Source organism: Leucoraja erinacea, chromosome 33, assembly GCF_028641065.1.
Source record: "Leucoraja erinacea ecotype New England chromosome 33, Leri_hhj_1, whole genome shotgun sequence".
NCBI lineage: Eukaryota > Metazoa > Chordata > Chondrichthyes > Rajiformes > Rajidae > Leucoraja > Leucoraja erinaceus.
In genome coordinates, this window is record NC_073409.1 from 17,743,870 (window position 1) to 17,763,929 (window position 20,060).

The 20,060-nt window shown below is 49.7% G+C and overlaps 1 protein-coding gene across 7 annotated transcripts in view; it reads left to right on the top strand.

Moving 5' to 3' along the window:
- Positions 1-20,060, top strand: part of chd2 (chromodomain helicase DNA binding protein 2) — a 121,511-nt gene that overhangs the window by 84,784 nt on the left and 16,667 nt on the right. For 4 of the 7 annotated variants that reach the window (XM_055661480.1, XM_055661479.1, XM_055661481.1 and 1 more), the window contains 11 exons: positions 779-871; positions 4,526-4,696; positions 6,266-6,444; positions 7,311-7,352; positions 8,089-8,231; positions 9,346-9,484; positions 13,043-13,193; positions 14,579-14,701; positions 16,555-16,686; positions 18,350-18,487; positions 19,113-19,244. In XM_055661480.1, coding sequence (XP_055517455.1) covers positions 779-871; positions 4,526-4,696; positions 6,266-6,444; positions 7,311-7,352; positions 8,089-8,231; positions 9,346-9,484; positions 13,043-13,193; positions 14,579-14,701; positions 16,555-16,686; positions 18,350-18,487; positions 19,113-19,244 — 1,443 coding nt within the window. Of the gene's footprint in view, positions 1-778; positions 872-4,525; positions 4,697-6,265; positions 6,445-7,310; positions 7,353-8,088; positions 8,232-9,345; positions 9,485-13,042; positions 13,194-14,578; positions 14,702-16,554; positions 16,687-18,349; positions 18,488-19,112; positions 19,245-20,060 lie in introns of those variants that run through there. The other 3 variants (XM_055661483.1, XR_008726126.1, XR_008726125.1) reach the window with 3 other exon arrangements.

Here is a 20,060-nt window from a genome sequence, read left to right on the forward strand (position 1 = left end):
GACGTTTCGGGTCAAGATCCTTCTTCAGATTGAAGCAGTCTTCAGACTCAAGAAGGGTTTCGAACCGAGACGTCACCCATTCCTTCTCTCCAGAGATGCTGCCTGACCCGTTGAGTTACTCCAACTTTTAGTGTCTATCTTCGGGTTAAACCAGCATCTGCAGTTCCTTCCTACATTTAAAGGAGTGGCTTCACTGGCCTTGCCGTGAGGGTAGGGGTACATTCTGTGGGATGTTGAAAAGAATGCGTGGCGGATAAATAATGGGATTTATATGGATCTATGTTGGATTAGTATAAATAGATGTCAGTTAGCCAGCACAGACTCAGTGGGCTGTAGGCCCTGGTCTGTCTGTCAATGATGTTGCACGGTGGCGCAGCGGTAGAGCTGATGCCTCAGAGCGCCAGAGACCCGGGTTCGATCCTCACCGTGAGTGCTGTCCATGAGGAGTTTGCACTGTGCCTTCGTGGGCTTTGTCCAGGTGCCCCGGTTTCCTCCCACATGCCAAACACGTGCGGGTTTGAGGGTTAAATGGCCCTAGTGTGTAGCGAGATAACTAGTGTGACTGGGCGATCAATGGTGGGCGTGGACACAGTGGGCCAAAGGACATGTTTCCATGCTGTATCTCTAAACTAAACTAGACTGGACACTGACACTCCAGTAGGTGTAGGGAAATCCCTGACCCCTATAACGGCAACATCCCGTGGAAGAGGCAGATCATTTTTAACACAACTGCCTAATGCGATGCACGGTGCTTCAAGCTGGGTGTCTTTTCTTTCAGGAAATGGACATTGACGAGATCCTGAGACTTGCCGAAACGAGAGAGAATGAGCAATCCGTCAGTCCGACAGACGAGCTGCTCTCCCAGTTCAAGGTAGGTGTGAGGCCTCTGGTCAGGTTCATGGTGGCACTAGTGTGAGGGTGTACAGGGGTTACTCTGCATCTCAGACCTTTCCCTCACTAGCAAGCCAGCTGTGCAAACCATTATGGGCAGCACGGTGGCAGGAGCTGCTGCCTGACAGCGCCAGAGACCCCGGTTCGATCCCGACTACGGGTACTGTCTGTACGGAGTTTGGCCGTTCTCCCCTTGACCGTGTGGGTTTTCTCCGGGTGCTCATCTTACCTCCCACACTCTAAAAGACGTACAGGTTTGTGGGTTAATTAATTGGCTTTGTTAAAGATTGTAAATTGCCCCTGGTGTGTTTCGGATAGCGATGGTGTGCAGGGATCGCTGGTCGGTGTGGACTCATGTGCCAAAGCCCCTGCTTCCACACAGTATCTCTAGCCTAAATTATATATTAATTACCTTATCTGCTGTAGATGTTGAATCTGCAGCAACGGGTGATTGCTACCATGGTCAAAGGGAAATGTTAACTGCATCATTTATGTATTAAAATGGTCAGCATTGTTCCTCCATTGACCCCCCCCCCCCCCCCAAAGAGCAGTTAAGAGTCATTGACGTTGGTGGTTTGGAATCAAATAAATGCCAGATTGGGTGAGGGTGGAAGATGTTATTCCCAGTGAATGGGGTAACCATTGGTGTTCTATGACAAGCTTAGACACAAAGTGCTGGAGAAACGTAGCAGGTCAGGCAGCATCTCTGGAGAACATCGATTGGCGAAGTTTCGGGTCGGGACCCTTCTTCAGTTCCGATCCGAAGCATCACCTACCATAGAGTCAAACAGCGCGAAAACAGGCCCTTCGGCCCAACTTACCCACACCGATCAACATGCCTCACGTACGCTAGTCCCGCCTACCTGAGTTTGGCCCCTATCCCCTCTAAACCAATCCTATCCATGTACAAATGTCTTAAATATCCATGTTGCTGCCTGACCTGCTGAGTCACTCCAGCGCCTTGTGTCATTTTATGTATTTACCAGCATTTGCAGTTCCTTGTCTCTACCAAAATTCAGTACAGGTGCACAACCTTTTATCCGAAAGCCTTGGGACCAGACACTTTTCGTAATTCAGAATTTGTCGGTCTTCGGAATGGAAATTTTTTTGCGTAGATTTTAATGGCTGGCTCAGTGGTAGAGTGCCCGGCTCATATCCGCAAGGTCGCGAGTTTGCGCCTCGATCCCGGCAGTTACTTGGTCGCGAGCTTGAGTCTTCAATGTGGTTTTTTTTTGCAGAATAAATGTTTGTATGAAATGCAGTGTAGGAGAGGTGTACTGACTGTGTGGGCAGAACTTTGGAAGTGATTGCCCACCAGACTCAAAAGCCGCTGTGTCTCCCTGTCCCTGGGATAGCAGGGGGGCGATCAAACAGCACAATACCCCCCTCCCCCTCCAACTCCAGAGGAATCCGCTCCCCGATGGGCCGCTACGGCGACAAGTGGCAGTTTGCCCACAGCCCGAGCTGCGCCACCCCAAGAACACCTTGCACACCATCAGCTTCTGCCCCTACGTTTTCCTCTGGAGTTGGAGCGGGGCTGGGCTGGAGTTGCTGCTGGCTGTGGGTCTCTGGGATCTCCGTGCTTGCAGTGGGCCTGGGGGTCGCTGTCCCGTTGGTCCTGACGTCTCCGGCCACCCCCCTGGACTGGAGCTGAGACTGGGAACTGTACCGCCCTTGCCCCCTCCCTCTGCAACTGCAAACAACCCACTCTCCTGCAAGGTCGGTACAGTTCCCGGAGGATAGCAGGTGGCCGGAGACGTCAGGACCAACAGGAACCCGCTCCCCGATGGGCCCCTACGACGCCCCGAGCTGCGCCCCGTCATCCGCAACCCAGGTTCCTCTGTAGTTGGAGCGGGGCTGGGCTGGGCTGCTGTTGGCTGTGGGTCTCTGGGATCTCCGTGCTTGCGGTGGGCCGGGTGGTCGACGTCCAATTGATCCTGACGTCTCCGGTGACTGCACTGACCTGCAGCCATCGCCGACTTGAAGACAGTGCAAAGCCCCCGCGCCGGTGCAATGAGCGGGGAGCTGGAGAGGGGAGGGAAGGGGTCACACACATGGCCGGGAAGCAGAGGGGTGTAGGTGGGGTGAAACTGAAGGGAGCGACAATCTGCTGCTGCCTACACTGTATCGTGTCTACCGTGGGAACTTTTAACTCAGTGGGCAGATAGCAGCATATTGTCAATGATTAACCCTCCCGCGCAATATACCCTCACCTCTTTTATGGATGGGGATTTAGTTCCCCTTTCTTCGAGGACCGACCGGAGGTTCCGCTGTCACCTCTGCGGGCCGCCCTCGGTGAACGTCCTGTCTCCCTGTCCCTGGAATAGTAGGGGGCGATCAAACAGCACAATACCCCCCTCCCCCTCCAACTCCAGAGGAATCCGCTCCCCGATGGGCCGCTATGGCGACAAGTGGCAGTTCGCCCACAGCCCGAGCTGCGCGACCCAAGAACAAGACGTTATTCTTGCACACCATCAGCTTCTGCCCATACGGGGAGCGTGTTCTTCTGGAGTTGGAACGGGGCTGGGCTGGAGTTGCTGATCTGGGATCTCCGTGCTTGCAGTGGGCCTGGGGGTCGGTGTTCCGTTGGTCCTGACGTCTCCGGTGACTGGCACTGTGCTGCTAGCATCACGACGTGAAGACAGTACAAAGCCCCCGCGCCGGTGCAATGAGCGGGGAGCTGGAGAGGGGAGGGAAGGGGTCACACACATGGCCGGGAAGCAGAGGGGTGTAGGTGGGGTGAAACTGAAGGGAGCGACAATCTACTGCTGCCTGCACGCTGAGTTAAAAAGTTACCACGCAAGACTCATGATACACTGTGTATCGTGAGTCTACCGTGGGAACTTTTTAACGCAGCTGGCAGGTAGCAGCATATTGTCAATTATTAACCCTCCCGCGCAATATACCCTCATCTTCTCTTTTATGAATGGGGATTTAGTTCCCCTTTCTTCGAGGACCGACCGGAGGTTCCGCTGTCACCTCTGCGGGCCGCCCTCGGTGAACGTTTTCAAGGACCTTTCTTCAAGGACCGAAAAAATGTCGCTATTCGGAGGTTTTCGTTATTTGGATCGTCGGATAAAAGGTTGTGCACCTGTACTTTAGATTCCTTGGCCCGGGTGAAGTTTGAACATACGAGTGTGAAACAACAGTTAAGGCCTTTGGACACATGTCCAATATCTTACGCCCTGAGGTGGATTGTGGATAAATTATGTATTAAAGGAACTGCAGGTGCTGGTTAGTGAAGAAAGACACAAAGTGCATCAGGTCAGGCAGCATCTCTGGACAAAATGTATGGGTAATGTTTCATGTCTGAAGAAGTCCCGACTCGAAACAGCACCCATCCTTTTTTCTCCAGAGATTCTGCCTGACCTGATGAGTTACTCCTGAACTTTCTGTCTATCTTGGGGATCAATTCTGTCGGTGGTTAAAGTTGTGAGAGGAACATAGTTGGCTTCCAATTCTTTGGCACAACCAGTCAACATTGCCTTCGATCGGTTGGGAAAATGGTGGCCTTAGACTCCTCGCTGTTGTCACCGTGTAGTGCGATGGTTTGTGCTGGCACTGGGTTGGGATGGATGTTATGCCAACCACCTTGGTGTAAAGTGTGAGCCCACCCCTCTGTCACAACCCTCAGGTGGCAAACTTCACCACCATGGAGAACCAACCCGAGGTGGATGAGAAGCAAAGCAAGGAATGGGATGACATCATCCCGGAGGAGCAGCGGAAAAAGATTGAAGAAGAGGCGCGGCAGAAGGAGCTGGAGGACATCTACATGCTCCCCAGAAGCAGGAGTTTAACCAAGAAGGTACGGACAAGGGGGAGACTGTCAGACATCTCTGGTGTCCTTCCAAACAGAGGAACAAAGACCGACCAACATGCCCCATCTACACTAGTCCCATCTCCCTGCATTTGACCCACATCCCTCTAAACCTGTCCTATCCACGTACTTGTTCAAATATCTTTTAAATATGCATGTTCCCCAGAGATCTAGCTGGTGTTTGTGTCCTTCCTATCCTACTCTGGCACTGGAGGTCATTGGTCTTGGGTCAACATTGGTTGTCAAGTCAAGTCAAGTTTATTTGTCACATACACATACGAGATGTGCAGTGAAATGAAATGTTGTTGAGGCAATGGAACAGAAACTACGCAGTGGGTCAGGCAGCAACTGTGGAGAGGGAGGCAGTCAACAGGAGCAAAGTGGTCCTTCTGCAGTTGTACAGGGCCCTAGTGAGACCACACCTGGAGTATTGTGTGCAGTTTTGATCTCCCAATTTGAGGAAGGACGTTCTTGCTATTGAGGGAGTGCAGCGTGGGTTTACAAGGTTAATTCCTGGGATGGCGGGACTGTCATATGTTGATAGAATGGAACGACTGGGCTTGTATACTCTGGTATTTAGAAGGATGAGAGAGGATCTTATTCATACATATAAGATTATTAAGGGTTTGGACACGCTAGAGGCAGAAAACATGTTCCCGATGCCGGGGGAGTCCAGAACCAGGGGCGACAGTTTAAGAATAAGGGGTAAACCATTTATAACGGAGATGAGGAAAAACTTTTTCACACAGAGAGTTGTTAGTCTGTGGAATTCTCTGCCTTAGATGGAGGCCGGTTCTCTGGATATTTTCAAGAGAGAGCTAGATAGGGCTCTTAAAGATAGCGGAGTCAAGGTATATGGGGAGAAGGCAGGAACGGGGAACTGATTGTGGATGATGTGCCATGATCACATTGAATGGCGGTACTGGCTCGAAGGGCCAAATGGCCTACTCCTGCACCTTGCGGTTCACAAGGATGAAACCTGCCTTGGCTTAGGATAAGGAATTATCTATTCAGAACTGAAAATTTCTGCGTTGAAAAGTTTGTCTTTGAGGGCTTCTCTCCTTAGAGAGCAGTCGAGGAGGTAGAGGACTGATGGACCTATGGCCTGTTGACCTGTACAGCCTAGAAACAGGCCCCTTGTCCCAACTTATCCATACCAGTTGCCCCAACTAAGCCAGTCCCATTTTCCCTCCTTTGGCCCATGTTTCCCTGCACCTTTCCCATCCAAATATCTTTTAAATGTTGTTATTGTACCTGCTCCGACTACTTTCTCTGGGAGAAACTATACCATAGACTCACCGCCCTTGTTGCCTCTCAGATTCCTATTCGATCTTTCCCCTCTTACCTTTAACCTATGCCCTCTACTTCTTGATGCCCCAACTCTGGGAGAATCAGTGTGCATTCACCCGACACCCCCGTGAGATCACACCCCAGCCTCCTGAACTCCAAGGAAGGGGATCCCGTGGTTGTGTCTCTTCACTGAGGAGTTGGCCACCACAGGGAGAGATGGAGGGAAGAGCGAGAGGACGCAGCCTTAACCTTGCCACTTGTTCCCAGGCTCGGGCCAACGGCAGTGATTCTGACGCCGGGTCGCGGAGGCGGCGGCAGCGGTCGTCGGGGTCGGAGAGCGAAACGGAGGAGAGCGACGACGAGGAGAAGCGGCCCAAGCGAAGAGGCCGCCCTCGGACGGTGCGCAGGGACATGGTTGACGGCTTCACCGACGCTGAGATCAGGAGGTAAACAGCATCATCCTCCCCTTCCCACTGCCCCACACGCACACTCTAGACAGGCACCAAATGCTGGAGCAACAGCGGGACAGGCAGCATCTCTGGAGAGAAGGAATGGGTGACGTTTCGGTTCGAGACCCTTCTTCAGACTGAGAGTCAAGGGACAGAGAGAGAGAGACATGGAAGGGTAAGGTGTGAAAACGACAGATCAAAGGGGACGATGATCAAGAAAAACACACAGCAGATCCTTGTGTATACCTCTCAAAGCCGAGATGTAGAAGGGCTTAGTTTAGTTTATTCTCACGTCTATCAAGGTACAGCGAAAAGCTTTAGTTGCATGCCATCGAGTCAGTGGAAAGTCTGTATATGATTACAATCGAGCCATCCACAGTGTACAGATACAGGATGAAGGGAATAACATTTAGTACAAAATTATGTCCCGTAAAGTCTGATTAAAGATAGTCAGAGTTTCCCCAGTGAGGTAGATAGTAGCTCAAGACCACTCTCTACTTGTTCATAGGATGGTTCAGTTGCCTGATAACAGCTGGGAAGAAACTGGTCCTAATGTTCTTTGCTCCCAACGTGTAGACGTGGCCTTCTCAACACCCTCCCAGCCTGCCCTGCCCTCACCAAACGTTAGATGGTTCATTTTTCCTCGTGATCTCTCCTGAACTGTTAGAGCCTCTATATTTGTGTTGCTAAATCTAAACTCAACCTGATGGTTGTGGTATTAGGATCTTGTTTGAGTTTCTTTTCGCTAAAACTTGAATAGCATTTCCCTTGAAATAGGGAAGGAATGATGTCACTAAAACATGTGAAGAGAGGGGCAGATGAGAATTTATTGCCATTACAGATTGTACTTTTTTTTTCCACAGGTTTATCAAAAGTTACAAGAAGTTTGGTGCTCCTCTAGAACGGTAAGTCTTTCTGCGTTCACCAACAACACTAAGGTCACCGGTTCAATGCCAACCACTGAAGTGAGTTGACTCAACACACTGGGTGACAAATTACCGCACTTTGAACTCTCCGCTCTGCCTCAAGGCGGCAAGAAATTGTTGTGGATGCAACCCAGCCCATCACACAGACCAGACTCCCCACCTACACTTCACGCTGCCTTGGAAAAGCAGCCAACTTGTCCCAGCCCCGTCATTCCTCCTCCTCCCCGCTCCCGTCCGGCAGAAGGTACAGGAGCTTGAAAGCGCGCACCACCAGGCTCAGGAACAGCTTCTTCCCCCGCTGTTATCGGGCTTCTGAACGGTCCTGGCATAAGCTAGGGCGCTGTCCCATTCACCTCTACCCCATTGCGGACATTGGACTGTCTATGGAACTGATTGATGTGCTATGATGCTGAGAACATACTTGCACTCTGTATCTTCCCCTTTGCTATACCTATCGTACTTGAGTTGGAATTGATAGTATTTATGCATAGAATCACCTGATCTGATGGCAGGCAAAACAAAGCTGTTCACAGTACCTCGGTACACGTGACAATAATGAACCTAAATGTAAAACCTGAGCCGATGTGTCTCAGTTGTGTGGTTGCTTCCACTATCAGTTGAGATATTACTTCAGGGAATGATCTGTATTTCAAGATGCGTTAAGATATTTATTGTAATAGAATGAAAGGCAGATTTTCCCTTTGCTTTACCCCAGGCTCGAGGGTATAGCACGCGATGCGGAGCTCGTGGACAAGTCCATCGCGGACCTACAACGACTGGGCGAACTCATACACAACGGCTGTGTGATGGCTGTCAAAGAGTTTGAGGAACAGCTGAAGGAAAACCCAGGCCTGGAGGGTAAGGCTAACCCGGCTGGGCACCGCAGCCTTATCCCCACTGCCTCACCTTCTCTTGCCCCCCGCAGTTACATCCATGTGGTGTAGAGTCTGAGTAAGGGGCCCTGAGTGAGTTTAACTTAGAGATACAGCACAGAAACAGGTCCTTCGGCCCACTGAGTCTGTGCCGACCAGCGATCCCCGCACATTAACACCATCCTACACACACCTTGGGCAATTTGCTATTTTACCAAATTTAATTAACCTACAAACCTGCACGTCTTTGGAGGTGGGAGGTTTACCAGGACACCCGGAGAAAACCCACGCAGGTCACGGGGAGAACGTACAAACCCCGTTCAGAGAGCAGCCGTGGTCAGGATCGAACCCGGGTCTCTGGCGCTGTGAGGCAGCATCTCTACCTCTGCGCCACCGTGGGTCGAGCCTCAGCCTCATCCAGTCTCCATACTGACCTGCGGTGATGTCTGTGTGGAGATTCCACGTTCCTCCCAGTGATAGTGTTTCCACTAGGGTCTCAGATTTCCTCCCTATATCCCAAATATGTGCGGGTTGGCCAGTTAATTAGATGGCCCAGCAGAGTCTGTCCTGCTGCCTCGGAGCGCCATTACAGAAACAAGACATTGCACACACAGCGGATTAGCCCAGCTCCCAACTTCACCCAAAGTGAATATAGAGAGGATGTTTCCACTAGTGGGAGAGTTTAGAACCAGAGGGCATAGACACAGCATAAAAGGACGTACCTTGAGGAAGGAGATGAGGAGAAATGTATTTAGCTAAAGGGTGGTGAATCTGTGGAATTCATTGCCACAGAAGGCTGTGGATGCCAAGTCAGTGGGTATTTTTAAAGCGGACATTGACAGGTTCTTTATTAGTACGGGTGTCGGGGATTATGGGGAGAAGGCAGGAGAATGGGGTTAGGAGGGAGAGATAGATCAGCCATGATTGAATGGCGGAGTAGACTTGATGGGCAAATGGCCTAATTCTGTTCCTATGACTTACGGACGTGTGTTTTGCGTAAAGTGAGAGAGGATGTCCATTGTCGCAGATGGTTGGAAGGCGAGGCCACAGTTGTGTCCATTAACAGTTGCCCTCACACTATCTCTCCACCTCTGTTACAGGGAAGGGGCCGGGGAAAAAGAGGGGTCCAACCATCAAGGTTTCGGGAGTCCAGGTCAACGTTCGGTCAATTCTCATTCACGAGGACGAATTTGAGGCTCTGCATAAAACCATTCCTCTCGACCCTGAGGAAAGGAAGAAGTGAGTTCAGTAATTTGTGATTGAAGTGACAATGAACTGAGGCGTTTATTTTTATGTGAAAAGATTTTCCATGGCAGTCCTTCCAGTAAATGGAAATAATTGGGACAGATTAATTACTGTATGTTATGAACAGCATATTTAGTCTGGTTTAGAGATACAGCATGGAAACAGGCCCTTCAGCCCACCGAGTCCACATCGACCACCGATTCCCCATATTAACACTATCCTACGCACACTAGGGCCAATTTGACATTTATACCAAGCCAATTAACCTACAAACCTGTACGTCTGTGGAGTTGGAGAGGAAACCGAAGACCTCAGAGAAAACCCACATGGTCACGGGGAGAACGTACAAACTCCGTACAGACAGCACCCGTGGTGGGAATAAAACCCGGGTCTCTGGTGCTGTAAGGCAGTAACTCTACCGCTGCACCTCCGTGCCGTCCTGTATTATCTTAATGCTGCATCTTATTGAACTGTTGGCAAGCAAGCTGGTCAGAGTTTCATTGCATGGCTTTGTATTAGTGTATTCAGTGGCTCAGTCACCAAAAATCAAATCTTTCCGAGTGAATCGCCTCCCATTCTAAACCAGTGTTATTTGGATTCCACAACACATATTAACATGCTGTGCAGAACATTGACGATGACCTCTGACAGGTGAAAGTGACAGAATGGAAATGCTTACCTTACTCATTAACCAAAATCAAAGACAAAACTGCAGATGCTGCAAATCTTAAGAATAGCGAGATACAAGAAACTGCAGATGCTGGTATCTTGATCAAAACACAAAGTGCTGGAGGAGCTGGAGTGAATTTATTATGGGGAACAAGGAAATGGCAGACGAGTTGAACAGGTACTTTAGTCTTCCAGGTGTACTAGGGGACAGAGGATCTGGGGTGACGGAGGAACTGAAGGAAATTCACATTAGTCAGGAAATGGTGTTGGGTAGACTGATGGGACTGAAGGCTGATAAATCCACAGGGCCTGATGGTCTGCATCCCAGTGTATTCAGGAGGTGGCTCTAGAAATCGTGGACGCATTGGTGATCATTTTCCAATGTTCTGTAGATTCAAGATCAGTTCCTGTAGATTAGAGGGTAGCTAATGTTATCCCACTTTTTAAGTAGGGAAAGAGAGAGATAGCAGGGAATTATAGACCAGTTAGCCTGACATCAGTGGTGGGGAAGATGCTGGAGTCAATTATAAAAGATGAGATAGCCGCACATTTGGATAGCAGTAACAGGATCGGTCCAAGTCAGCATGGATTTACAAATGGGAAATCATGCTTGACTAATCTTCTGGAATTTTTTGAGGATGTAACAAATAAAATGGACAAGGGAAGGCCAGTGGATGTAGTGTACCTGCACTTTCAGAGAGCCTTTGATAAGGTCCCACACAGGAGATTAGTGGGCAAAATTAGAGCACACGGTATTGTGGGTAGGGTATTGAAATGCATGGAAAATTGGTTGGCAATTTAAGTATTTAATTAAGTGTGAAAGAAAGGAAACTAACTAACCAAATTGCAGTAAAAGCTGTAAGTGAACCATTAATGTCAATTGGAGTCGTAGCGTTAGACAGCGTGGAAACAGACCCTTCGGCCCAACTTGCCCATGCCGACCCACACGGTCCAATTGAGGAAAGAAATGTGTCGACAGGACAGGTCTACGCTGTGTGTGATGCCACCAGGTCCACGCCTACCATCCGTCACCTGTTCATACTAGTTCTATTTCATTCCACTTTCTCATCCACTCTCGACATCAGAGGTCCAATTATCCTACAAACCCTCACATCTTTGGGATGTGGGAGGAAACATGAGCACCCGGAGGAAACCCACACGGTTACACAGGAAGAACATGCAAACTCCACACAGACAGCACCCGAGGTCAGGATCGAACCCGGCGCTGTGAGACAACAGCTGCGCCACCGTTCCGCCCAATTCCGACTGGGGGCAATGCCAGGAGAGTCTGCATTTACTGCCCATCCTGGACTGCCCTTGGGTAGAGTCACAGAGAGATCGTGCAAACTCCACGCAGACAGCAACCGAGGTCACAATCGAACCCGGGTCTCTGGCACTGCGCTGTCCAGTTCCTTTTCCTTAAAGTTGATTATAACGTGGCGAGCTGGTTCCTGCTCCACTGGGAGCTGCACAGGTGCTGCGGAAGATGCAGCAGACCAAAGCGTGCAGTAAATGTGGACTTTTTTCCGCAGAGAGAATTCGGCGGCACAGTGGCGACGCTGTTAGAGCCACCGCCTCACAGCCCCAGAGACCCGGGTTCGATCCTGACCCCGGGTGCTGTCTACGTGGAGTTTGCACTTTCTCCCTATGTTTTCTTCTCCAAACATCCCCCGAAAAAAGATGCGTAGGTTTGTAGGTTAATTGGCCCTGGCAAATTGCCCCGAATGGATACAAAAGTGAGATAACGTAGAACTAGTGTGTTTAGTTTTGTTCATTGTCACGTGTGGCGAGGTACAGTGAAAATCTGTAGTTGCGTGCAAACCAGTCGGCAGAAAGACAATACAATAGACAATAGGTGCAGGGGCAGGCCATTCGGCCCTTCAAACCAGCACCACCATTCAATGTGATCATGGCTGATCATCCCCAATCAGTGCCCCGTTCCTGCCTTCTCCCCATATCCCCTGATTCCACTATCTTTAAGAGCCCTATCCAGCTCTGTCTTGAAAGCATCCAGAGAACCGGTCTCCACTGCCCTCTGAGGCAGAGAATTCCACAGACTCACAACTCTCTGTGAGAAAAAGTGTTTCCTCGTCTCCGTTCCAAATGTCTTCCCCCTTATTCTTAAATAATAATAATAATAATCTTATTTATATAGCACATTTTTAGTCAACTTGCATTGACCCCAAAGTGCTTCACATAATTACATTACATTTACACACAGGCAAAGGTGGGTGAAGTGTCTTGCCCCAAGGACACAACAACAGTATGCACTCCAAGCGGGATTCGAACCGGCTACCTTCTGGTCGCCAGCCGAACACAGCCCATTGCGCCATCTGTCGTCCCATCAGTGGCCCCTGGTTCTGGACTTCCCCAACATCGGGAACACGTTTCCTACAATACATGATTACAATCGAGACATTCACAGTGTACGGATACAGGATAAAGGGAATTACGTGGATAACATTTAGTGTTCAGTTCAGTTTAGTTTATTGTCACATGCGAGAAACTTTAGTTGCTAACCAGCGAACCAGCCAGCGGAAAGACAACAGGACACATGATAAGGGAATAACATTTAGTGCAAAGTAAAGTCTGATGAAAGATAGTCTGAGATTCTCCAATGAGGGAAATATCAGGATCGCTCTCGAGTCGTCGGTAAGATGCTTCAGTTGCCTGATGACGTTTGGGAAGAAACTGCCCCAGACGTGTACGGGCCGGCATGGACTCGATGGGCCAAAGGGCCAGTTTCCATGCTGTATCTCCACCTCCAAACTTCCTGTAACATGTCGCGGGGGACTCGTGTTTTCAGTGCACTGGCAAATTAGGTCAGTTTAGCGCGTTATCTCGAAGACGTTCCGTGCTTTATACGCTGTTCCTGCTGTGTAGGTTCCGTTTGAGCTGCCACGCCAAGGCAGTGCATTTCGACACAGATTGGGGTGTGGAGGAGGATTCCAATTTGCTGATAGGGATCTATGAGTGTGGTTATAGCAACTGGGAGCAGATAAAAATGGACCCAGAACTACAGCTTACCAATAAGGTAGGCCATTCCATGTTCCATTCAATCAATCTGCAGCTTGCTTTGCGTCCACTAAATCAGGAAGGGAGGGGATTCATCTTGTGTTCCTTTGTGACATTTCCTCCCCCTTTAGGCAGTTTTCCCGGGAATCGCACCTTGCAATAGGCTCCGGTGTCAATGGCATCAAAGCACAGCCTCACAATGGGGCATGTGTAGGAAGGAACTGCAGAATGCTGGAGTAACTCAGCGGGACGGGCAACATCTCTGGAGAGAAGGAATGGGCGACGTTTCGGGTCAAAACCCAAGGGGTCTGGCCACCACCGGGTCTCTAGAGTGGGTGTCCCTGCCTCAGGCTTGTCCCCCCCCCTGCCCACTCACAGCAGCACAGTTGTGTTCAGGATATGGGCGGGGGGTTGCGTGGATATGTGTGCATGTGTCCGCTTGCGCATTTTTCTGTGTCTGTATTTGTCTGTGTGTGCCTGTCTGGCTGCGTCTGCCTGTCTGTGTGTGCCTGTCTGTGGCTGCGTCTGCCTGTCTGTGTGTGCGTGTCTGTGTCTGCGTGTGTGTGTGTGTGTATCTGTGCCTGTTTGTTTGCGTGTGTATCTGTGTGTGCATGTCTGTGTGTGCGTGCCTGTGTGTGTGTGTTCACATATGTGTGTGTGTGTGTGTGTGTATCTGTGCCTGTTTGTGTGTGCGTGTATCTGCGTGTGCATGTCTGTGTGTGTGTGCGTGCGTGTGTATGTGTTCACATACGTGTGTGTGTGTATCTGTGCCTGTCTGTGTGTGTGCGTGCGTGTGTGTGCCTGTGTGTGTGCGTGCGTGTGTATGTGTTCACATACGTGTGTGTGGCTGTGTGTATCTGTGCCTGTTTGTCTGTGTGTGTGCGTGCGTGTGTGTGCCTGTGTGTGTGCGTGTGTGTGTATGTGTTCACATACGTGTGTGTGGCTGTGTGTATCTGTGCCTGTTTGTGTGTTTGCGTGTGCATGTCTGTGTGCGTGCGTGCGTGTGTATGTGTTCACATACGTGTGTGTGTGTGTGTGTGCACGGACTGTGATGAGGGTAGATCCCAACATCAGTGAGGTTCACACCAAGGAACGTATCCGTTTAGTGTTGGCGGCCACCACAGGGTTTGACTGGGAATCACCAGTTATTTGAAACATAATGAAGTGCCTCCGTTAAACAGCCACTAACATCTTGGTCCATTTGCCAGGGAGCTATACCCAGACTTTGAAATACAGGCCGTGTCACAAAAGCTGAAGCCTCTAGTTAAAGCACCCAGAGGTACAGAGCATGCAGCGCACGGTGTAATAGGAACCTTTCTTGCGTTGTTTGTCTGTGACGTTGTCTCTGTCCCATGCTTCGGGCTGAGCCTGATCTGAACATCGACCATGTGTCTTCCCCTCCAGATTCTCCCTGATAATCCAGATCACAAGCCACAGGCCAAGCACCTGCAGTCACGGGCCGATTACCTGATCAGGCTGCTGAAGAAAGACATGATCAAGAAGGCCGGAATTAAACAGGAGAAGGAGGTGAGTGTAGAGAGAGCGCCTGAGATGCGGGAGTTGGAGGGCAAGTGGGGAATGGGCAGGGGTGCGGAGTTGAGCTGGGAGATCGGCCACAATCCTGGTTGACGGGTTGGGATGAGGAGAATAAAGCACATGGGATCCATGGGAATGATCACCAACACTGGAAAATGAATGGAAGTACTTCATTTCTGAGATCACATTACATACGGGAATACTCCCATCGGATGGATAGTTTAGTTTAGAGATGCAGCGCAGAAACAGGCCCCACCAAGTCCATGCCGACCGGCGATCCTCGCACACTGACACCATCCTACGCACTAGAGACAATTTACAATTTTTTACCAAAGCCAATGAATCTGCAAACCTGTACGTCTTTGGAGTATTGGGAGGAAACCGGAGTACCTGGAGAAAACCCACGCAGGTCGCGGGGAGAACGTACTAACTCCGTACAGACAGCAGCCGTAGCCAGGATCGATCCCGTGTCTCTGGCGCTGTAAGGCAGCAACTCTACCGCTGCACCACCGTGCCATCCCCAATGTTGTTTGGCTGACCTGAATGCCCAGCTTGTGGGGTGTCTGCTCCATCAGTTCCCCGAGGGATATTCCACCTTCAATAAATGAGAACGTTTTTAAACCCTCATTGCGATTCAAAAGATAAAAGTATTTTTCACCCACCAAAGAATCCACAATCACACAGAGGATTTAAAAATCTCTTCTCTGGAGGAGATCGTAGGTGTTGTAGGGATTAGGGTTATTTTTCTTTAAAAAATTGTTAAATTAGTACTTTACATAAATATAATCAAGTGAAACTGAAGTAGTGTAGGTTTATACTTGTCATGTGTACCAAGGTGCAGTGATTAGCTTTGTCTTGCCTGCAATCCAATTAGATCAAATTATACGATACAGAAATACAATCATGTCCAACTTACGGGCCTGTCCCACTTACGCAAGTTTTTCGGCAACTACCGGCACCCGTCACAGGTCACAGAAAATGTTCTACATATTCAGAAAGACGCTACGACTCTTTGGGCGACTGAGGAGACAGGCGACACCCTGGCAACATGTCGCAGGGGGTGAAGCCTGTATGGTCGTGAGTAGTCGCCCAAAGAGTCGTACCTTGTTCTGGTTCGCCGCTGGATTTTCAACATGTTGACAATTTTCGGCGACCTATGCCGGCAGTCGCCGAAAAAGTCACGTAAGTGGGACAGGCCCTTTAAGCACATTAGGTAGAGCAATGGGGAAGATACAGAGTGCGGAATACAGTACCCCGCAATGTAGTGCATCCAGTGGCCATTGCCCACAGTGGGGTAGAGGTGAATCGAACAGTTATCCCAGCTTAGTGAAGGACCATTCACAGGGGAGGAATCTGTTCCTGAGTCTGGTAGTGTAGAGATCAAAATATAATCATGTTCACCATCGGAGAAGCCTTGATAATGTCTTCACCAAAGTTAATCCCCTTTCAGTTCAGTTTTAATTTATTGTTTATTGTCACGTGTACCGAGGTACAGTGAAAAGCTTTTGCTGCATGCTGACCAGTCAGCGGAAAGACAATACATGATTCCAATCGAGGGTGTTGTCCTGGTCCTTGATTGTGCCGCTGGCCTTGCGGAGGCAGCGTGAGGTGTCAATGGAGTCAACGGAGGAGAGGTTGGTCTGTGTGAAGGTCCGGGCAATATCATGTATTGTCTTTCCGCTGACGGGTTGGCACGCAACTAACTTTTTCCACTGCGCAGGTGACAGTAAGCTAAACTAAACTGAATCCACCTCCTCCGCTGAGTTGGCGGGCATTGAGCAAGCTTGATGTGGGACCTCCTGCCTGCCTGCACCGTTTTTTAACTGTTGCTCTGTGTCGAATAGTCCAAACCAAAGAAGCGGAAGCCCAGAGTGAAGAAGGAGAACAAGGCACCCAAGCTGAAGGATGAGTGTGGCAACGATATCTCCTCGCCCCGGCTCTCTGACAATGCTTCGGAAGAGGATGGTGAGCTGAAGGTGAGCGGTGGAACTTCCCCGTTTCAATCCAGCTTTCCCTTCGAGGAGATATCACTGGCTGCCCGCCCAAGTACTGAGGAACACCTTCTTCCGGTTTTGTGAGATACGTCCACACGGATCTACCAGATCAGTTCGTTCCTCCCAAAGTCCATGTCCACTTGTTGTGTTCTGGAGATAGAACCAAACTGCTGGAGTAACTCAGTGGGTCAGGCAGCGTCTCTGGTTAAAAAGAATCGGTGACATTTTGGGTCTCAGACTGGGAGAACCTGCCTTCAGTTCTTTAGTCCAGTTCTTCAGACTCAGCAGTCGGAAGAAGGGTCTTGACCCAAAACGTCACTTCTTCCTTCTCTCCAGAGATGATGCCTGTCCCATTGAGTTACTCCAGCGTTTTGTGTAAACCAGCATCTGCGGTTCCTTCCCACACATGTTGTGTTCTGGAATTATTTCCCGCTTGTTCTATACATCCACCACCCTTTGTGTAAGAATGTTACCCCTCGTGTTCCCATTAAATCGTTCCCCCTTCACCATGGACTCGGTGGGCTGAAGGGCCTGTTTACACGCTTCAGTAAAAATTGTAAATTGTCCCCAGTGTGTAGGATAGTGCTAGTGTTTGGGGTGATCGCTGGTCAGCATGGACTAGGTGGGCCGAAGGGCCTGTTTCCGCACTATATCTCTACACTAAAAAAAAATCCTGTTTGAAGATCCCTCTTGTTCTGATTTAGAATATGGTCTTCGCTCATAGACTAGCACTTATTTCCCTATGATTGGCTTTAGAATTTGGTGGTGGACCTCCATGTTGAGTGGTGGTTGTTGATGCTGTCAAGGTGCTTCCAGAGCACTGTTGCCGGCATAACTAGAGACTGGTTGACCTCTCTCTGTGCTCAACTAATAGTGAATCCCATAGGAATACATTGGCCCGCTGTACCTGCCTATGGACAGTAGAGCTGCTGCCTTATAGCACCAGACACCCAGGTCCGATCCCGACTACGGGTGCTGTCTGTATGGAGTTTGCACGTTTTTCCCTGTGACTGCATGGGTTTTCTCCAGGTGCTCCTGTTTCCTCCCACACTCCAAAGACATGCGGATTTGGAGGTTCATTGACTTCTGTAAGATTGTAAATTGTCCCTAGTGTGTAGGATAGCACTAGTGGACGGGGTGGTTGCTGGCCGGCGCGGGCTCGGTGGGCCAGAGGGCCTGTTTCTGTGCTGTATCTCGAAAGTAAAGTGTAAATCTCGTTGATAGAGCTATCTAAATGGCCCCTACACCCTGCTCTTTTGTTGTCACCCTGTCCTTTGTGTTTCTTCAATTTCTATTTAAAAATTGTGAATGAAACTGCTTCCTCTGCCTTTTCAGGCAGAAAATGTTGGATCATAATGAACTATGATGGTCCAATAATAATGAACTCCAAAGAAGTAAAGGTTTGTAGGTTAATGTGCTTGGTAAACTATCCCTAGACTGTGTAGGATAGTGATAGTGTGCGGGGTCGCTGGTCAGCATGGACTCGGTGGGCTGAAGGGCCTGTTTCCATGCTGAATCTCTAAACTAAAAAACTAAACTAGACGTGGACTAGCGCAGACTAGTCTACGCTAGTTGAGTCTACGTCCCAGCGTAGACTTCGTAACTAGCGCCTGGTTTAAGGACTCGTTGGTTGCTTTCTCTCCAGGACGGCAGTTTGGAACGAACGCCCATGAAGAAGAAGCTGAAGAAGAAAGACAACAAGGAGAACAAGGAGAAGGGAGATGTTAAGAAGGAAAAGGATGGGCAGAAGGGGAAAAAGAAGGCCAAGGCCAAGAAGGACAAGGTAACCAGAACGTTGGATCAGAGTAAAAGTGGGGCTTTTAATTGGAGACAAGCGACTGCGGATGCTGGAATCTGTAGCGAAAAACAAACTGCTGGGAGAGTTCAGCGGGTCTGGCAGCATCTGTGGAGGGAAATAGATGGACTTCAGACTTCCCTGTGTAGTGTGTGGCCAGTGAGAGTGGGGTCGGACGGTGAGGGTGAAGGCTTCATCATTCGGGGCTTGGATTTGTGATGTTGGACACAAAAAGCTGGGCTAACTCAGCGGGGTCAGGCAGCATCTCCGGAGAGAAGGAATGGGTGGCGTTTCGGGTCGAGACCCTTCTTCAGACTGATTGGCTTGGTATAATAGTAAATGAACTGACGACCATATAGGCTGTGAGAAATGAACTGACGACCATACAGGCTGTGAGAGGTCTCCAGAGTCTTTCCGGTCACCGCTGAATTTTCAACATGTTGAAAATTTCGGCGACCTATGACGGGTGCCAGCAGTGACCTGTAAAGATCGTGCAAGTGGGACAGGCCCTTAACCCGGCAAACATGTACGTCTTTGAAGTGTGGGAAGAAACCGCTGCGCCACGCTACTGCTCTTTGCTCAACGGTAATTTTTCGCAATTTCTCCTGACCAGCTGAAAGCGGACGCGAAGGACAAGGTGCGGAAATCTGTTGCCAAGGGCCCGGTGCACATTACGGCTGGCAACGACCCCGTACCTATCGGGGAAGAGGGAGAGGATGAGTTGGACCAGGAGACATTCAGCATCGTAAGTGAGCAACATGGCGGTGAATATCACGGGGTCAACGCTGTTCAATATACTCTTTGAAGGAGTCGGTAGTAAAGCAAAATAGTTGCACCGGCTAATCTTCTAATGTATCTTTCGTGCTGATGAATGGGTGAGAAACATTACAAATGGCCCCTCTGTGTACCATAACCATTGCCTGCTTAGAGTCATACAGAGTGTAAACAGACCCTTTGGCTGAGCTTGCCCACGCCGACCAACTATATTAGTCCCACTTGCCTGCGCATGGCACACATATCCCTCTAAACTGAACCTATCCATGTACCTGTCCAAATGTCTGGTTAAATGTTATGTTAGTACCTGCCTCAAGTGCCTCCTCCGCCAGCTCGTTCAATATACCCTCTGCCTTTTGTGTAAAAAAGTTAGCCCTCAGGTTCCTATTAAAATCTCTCCCCTATGTCCTCTGGTTCTCGATTCTCCTACTCTGGGCACAAAGGTGCCACCACCTTATAGCGGCAGTGACCGGGGTTCAATCGTGACTACAGGTGCTGTCTGTACGGAGTTTGTACGTTCTCCCCTTGACCGCCTGGGTTTCCACCAGGTGCTCCGGTTTCCTTCCAGACTCCGAAGACGTGCAGGTTTGTAGGTTAATTGGCTTTGCTAAAATTGTACATTGTCCCTAGTGTGTAGGATAGTGCTAGTGTACAGGGTGATCGCTGGTTGGCGCTGGGTCGGTGGGCTGAAGGGCCCATTTCCGCGCTGTATCTCTAAAGTCTAAAGACTGCATTTACCCAATCTATTCCTCGTATGATCTTGTACAGCTCTATAAGATGACTTCTC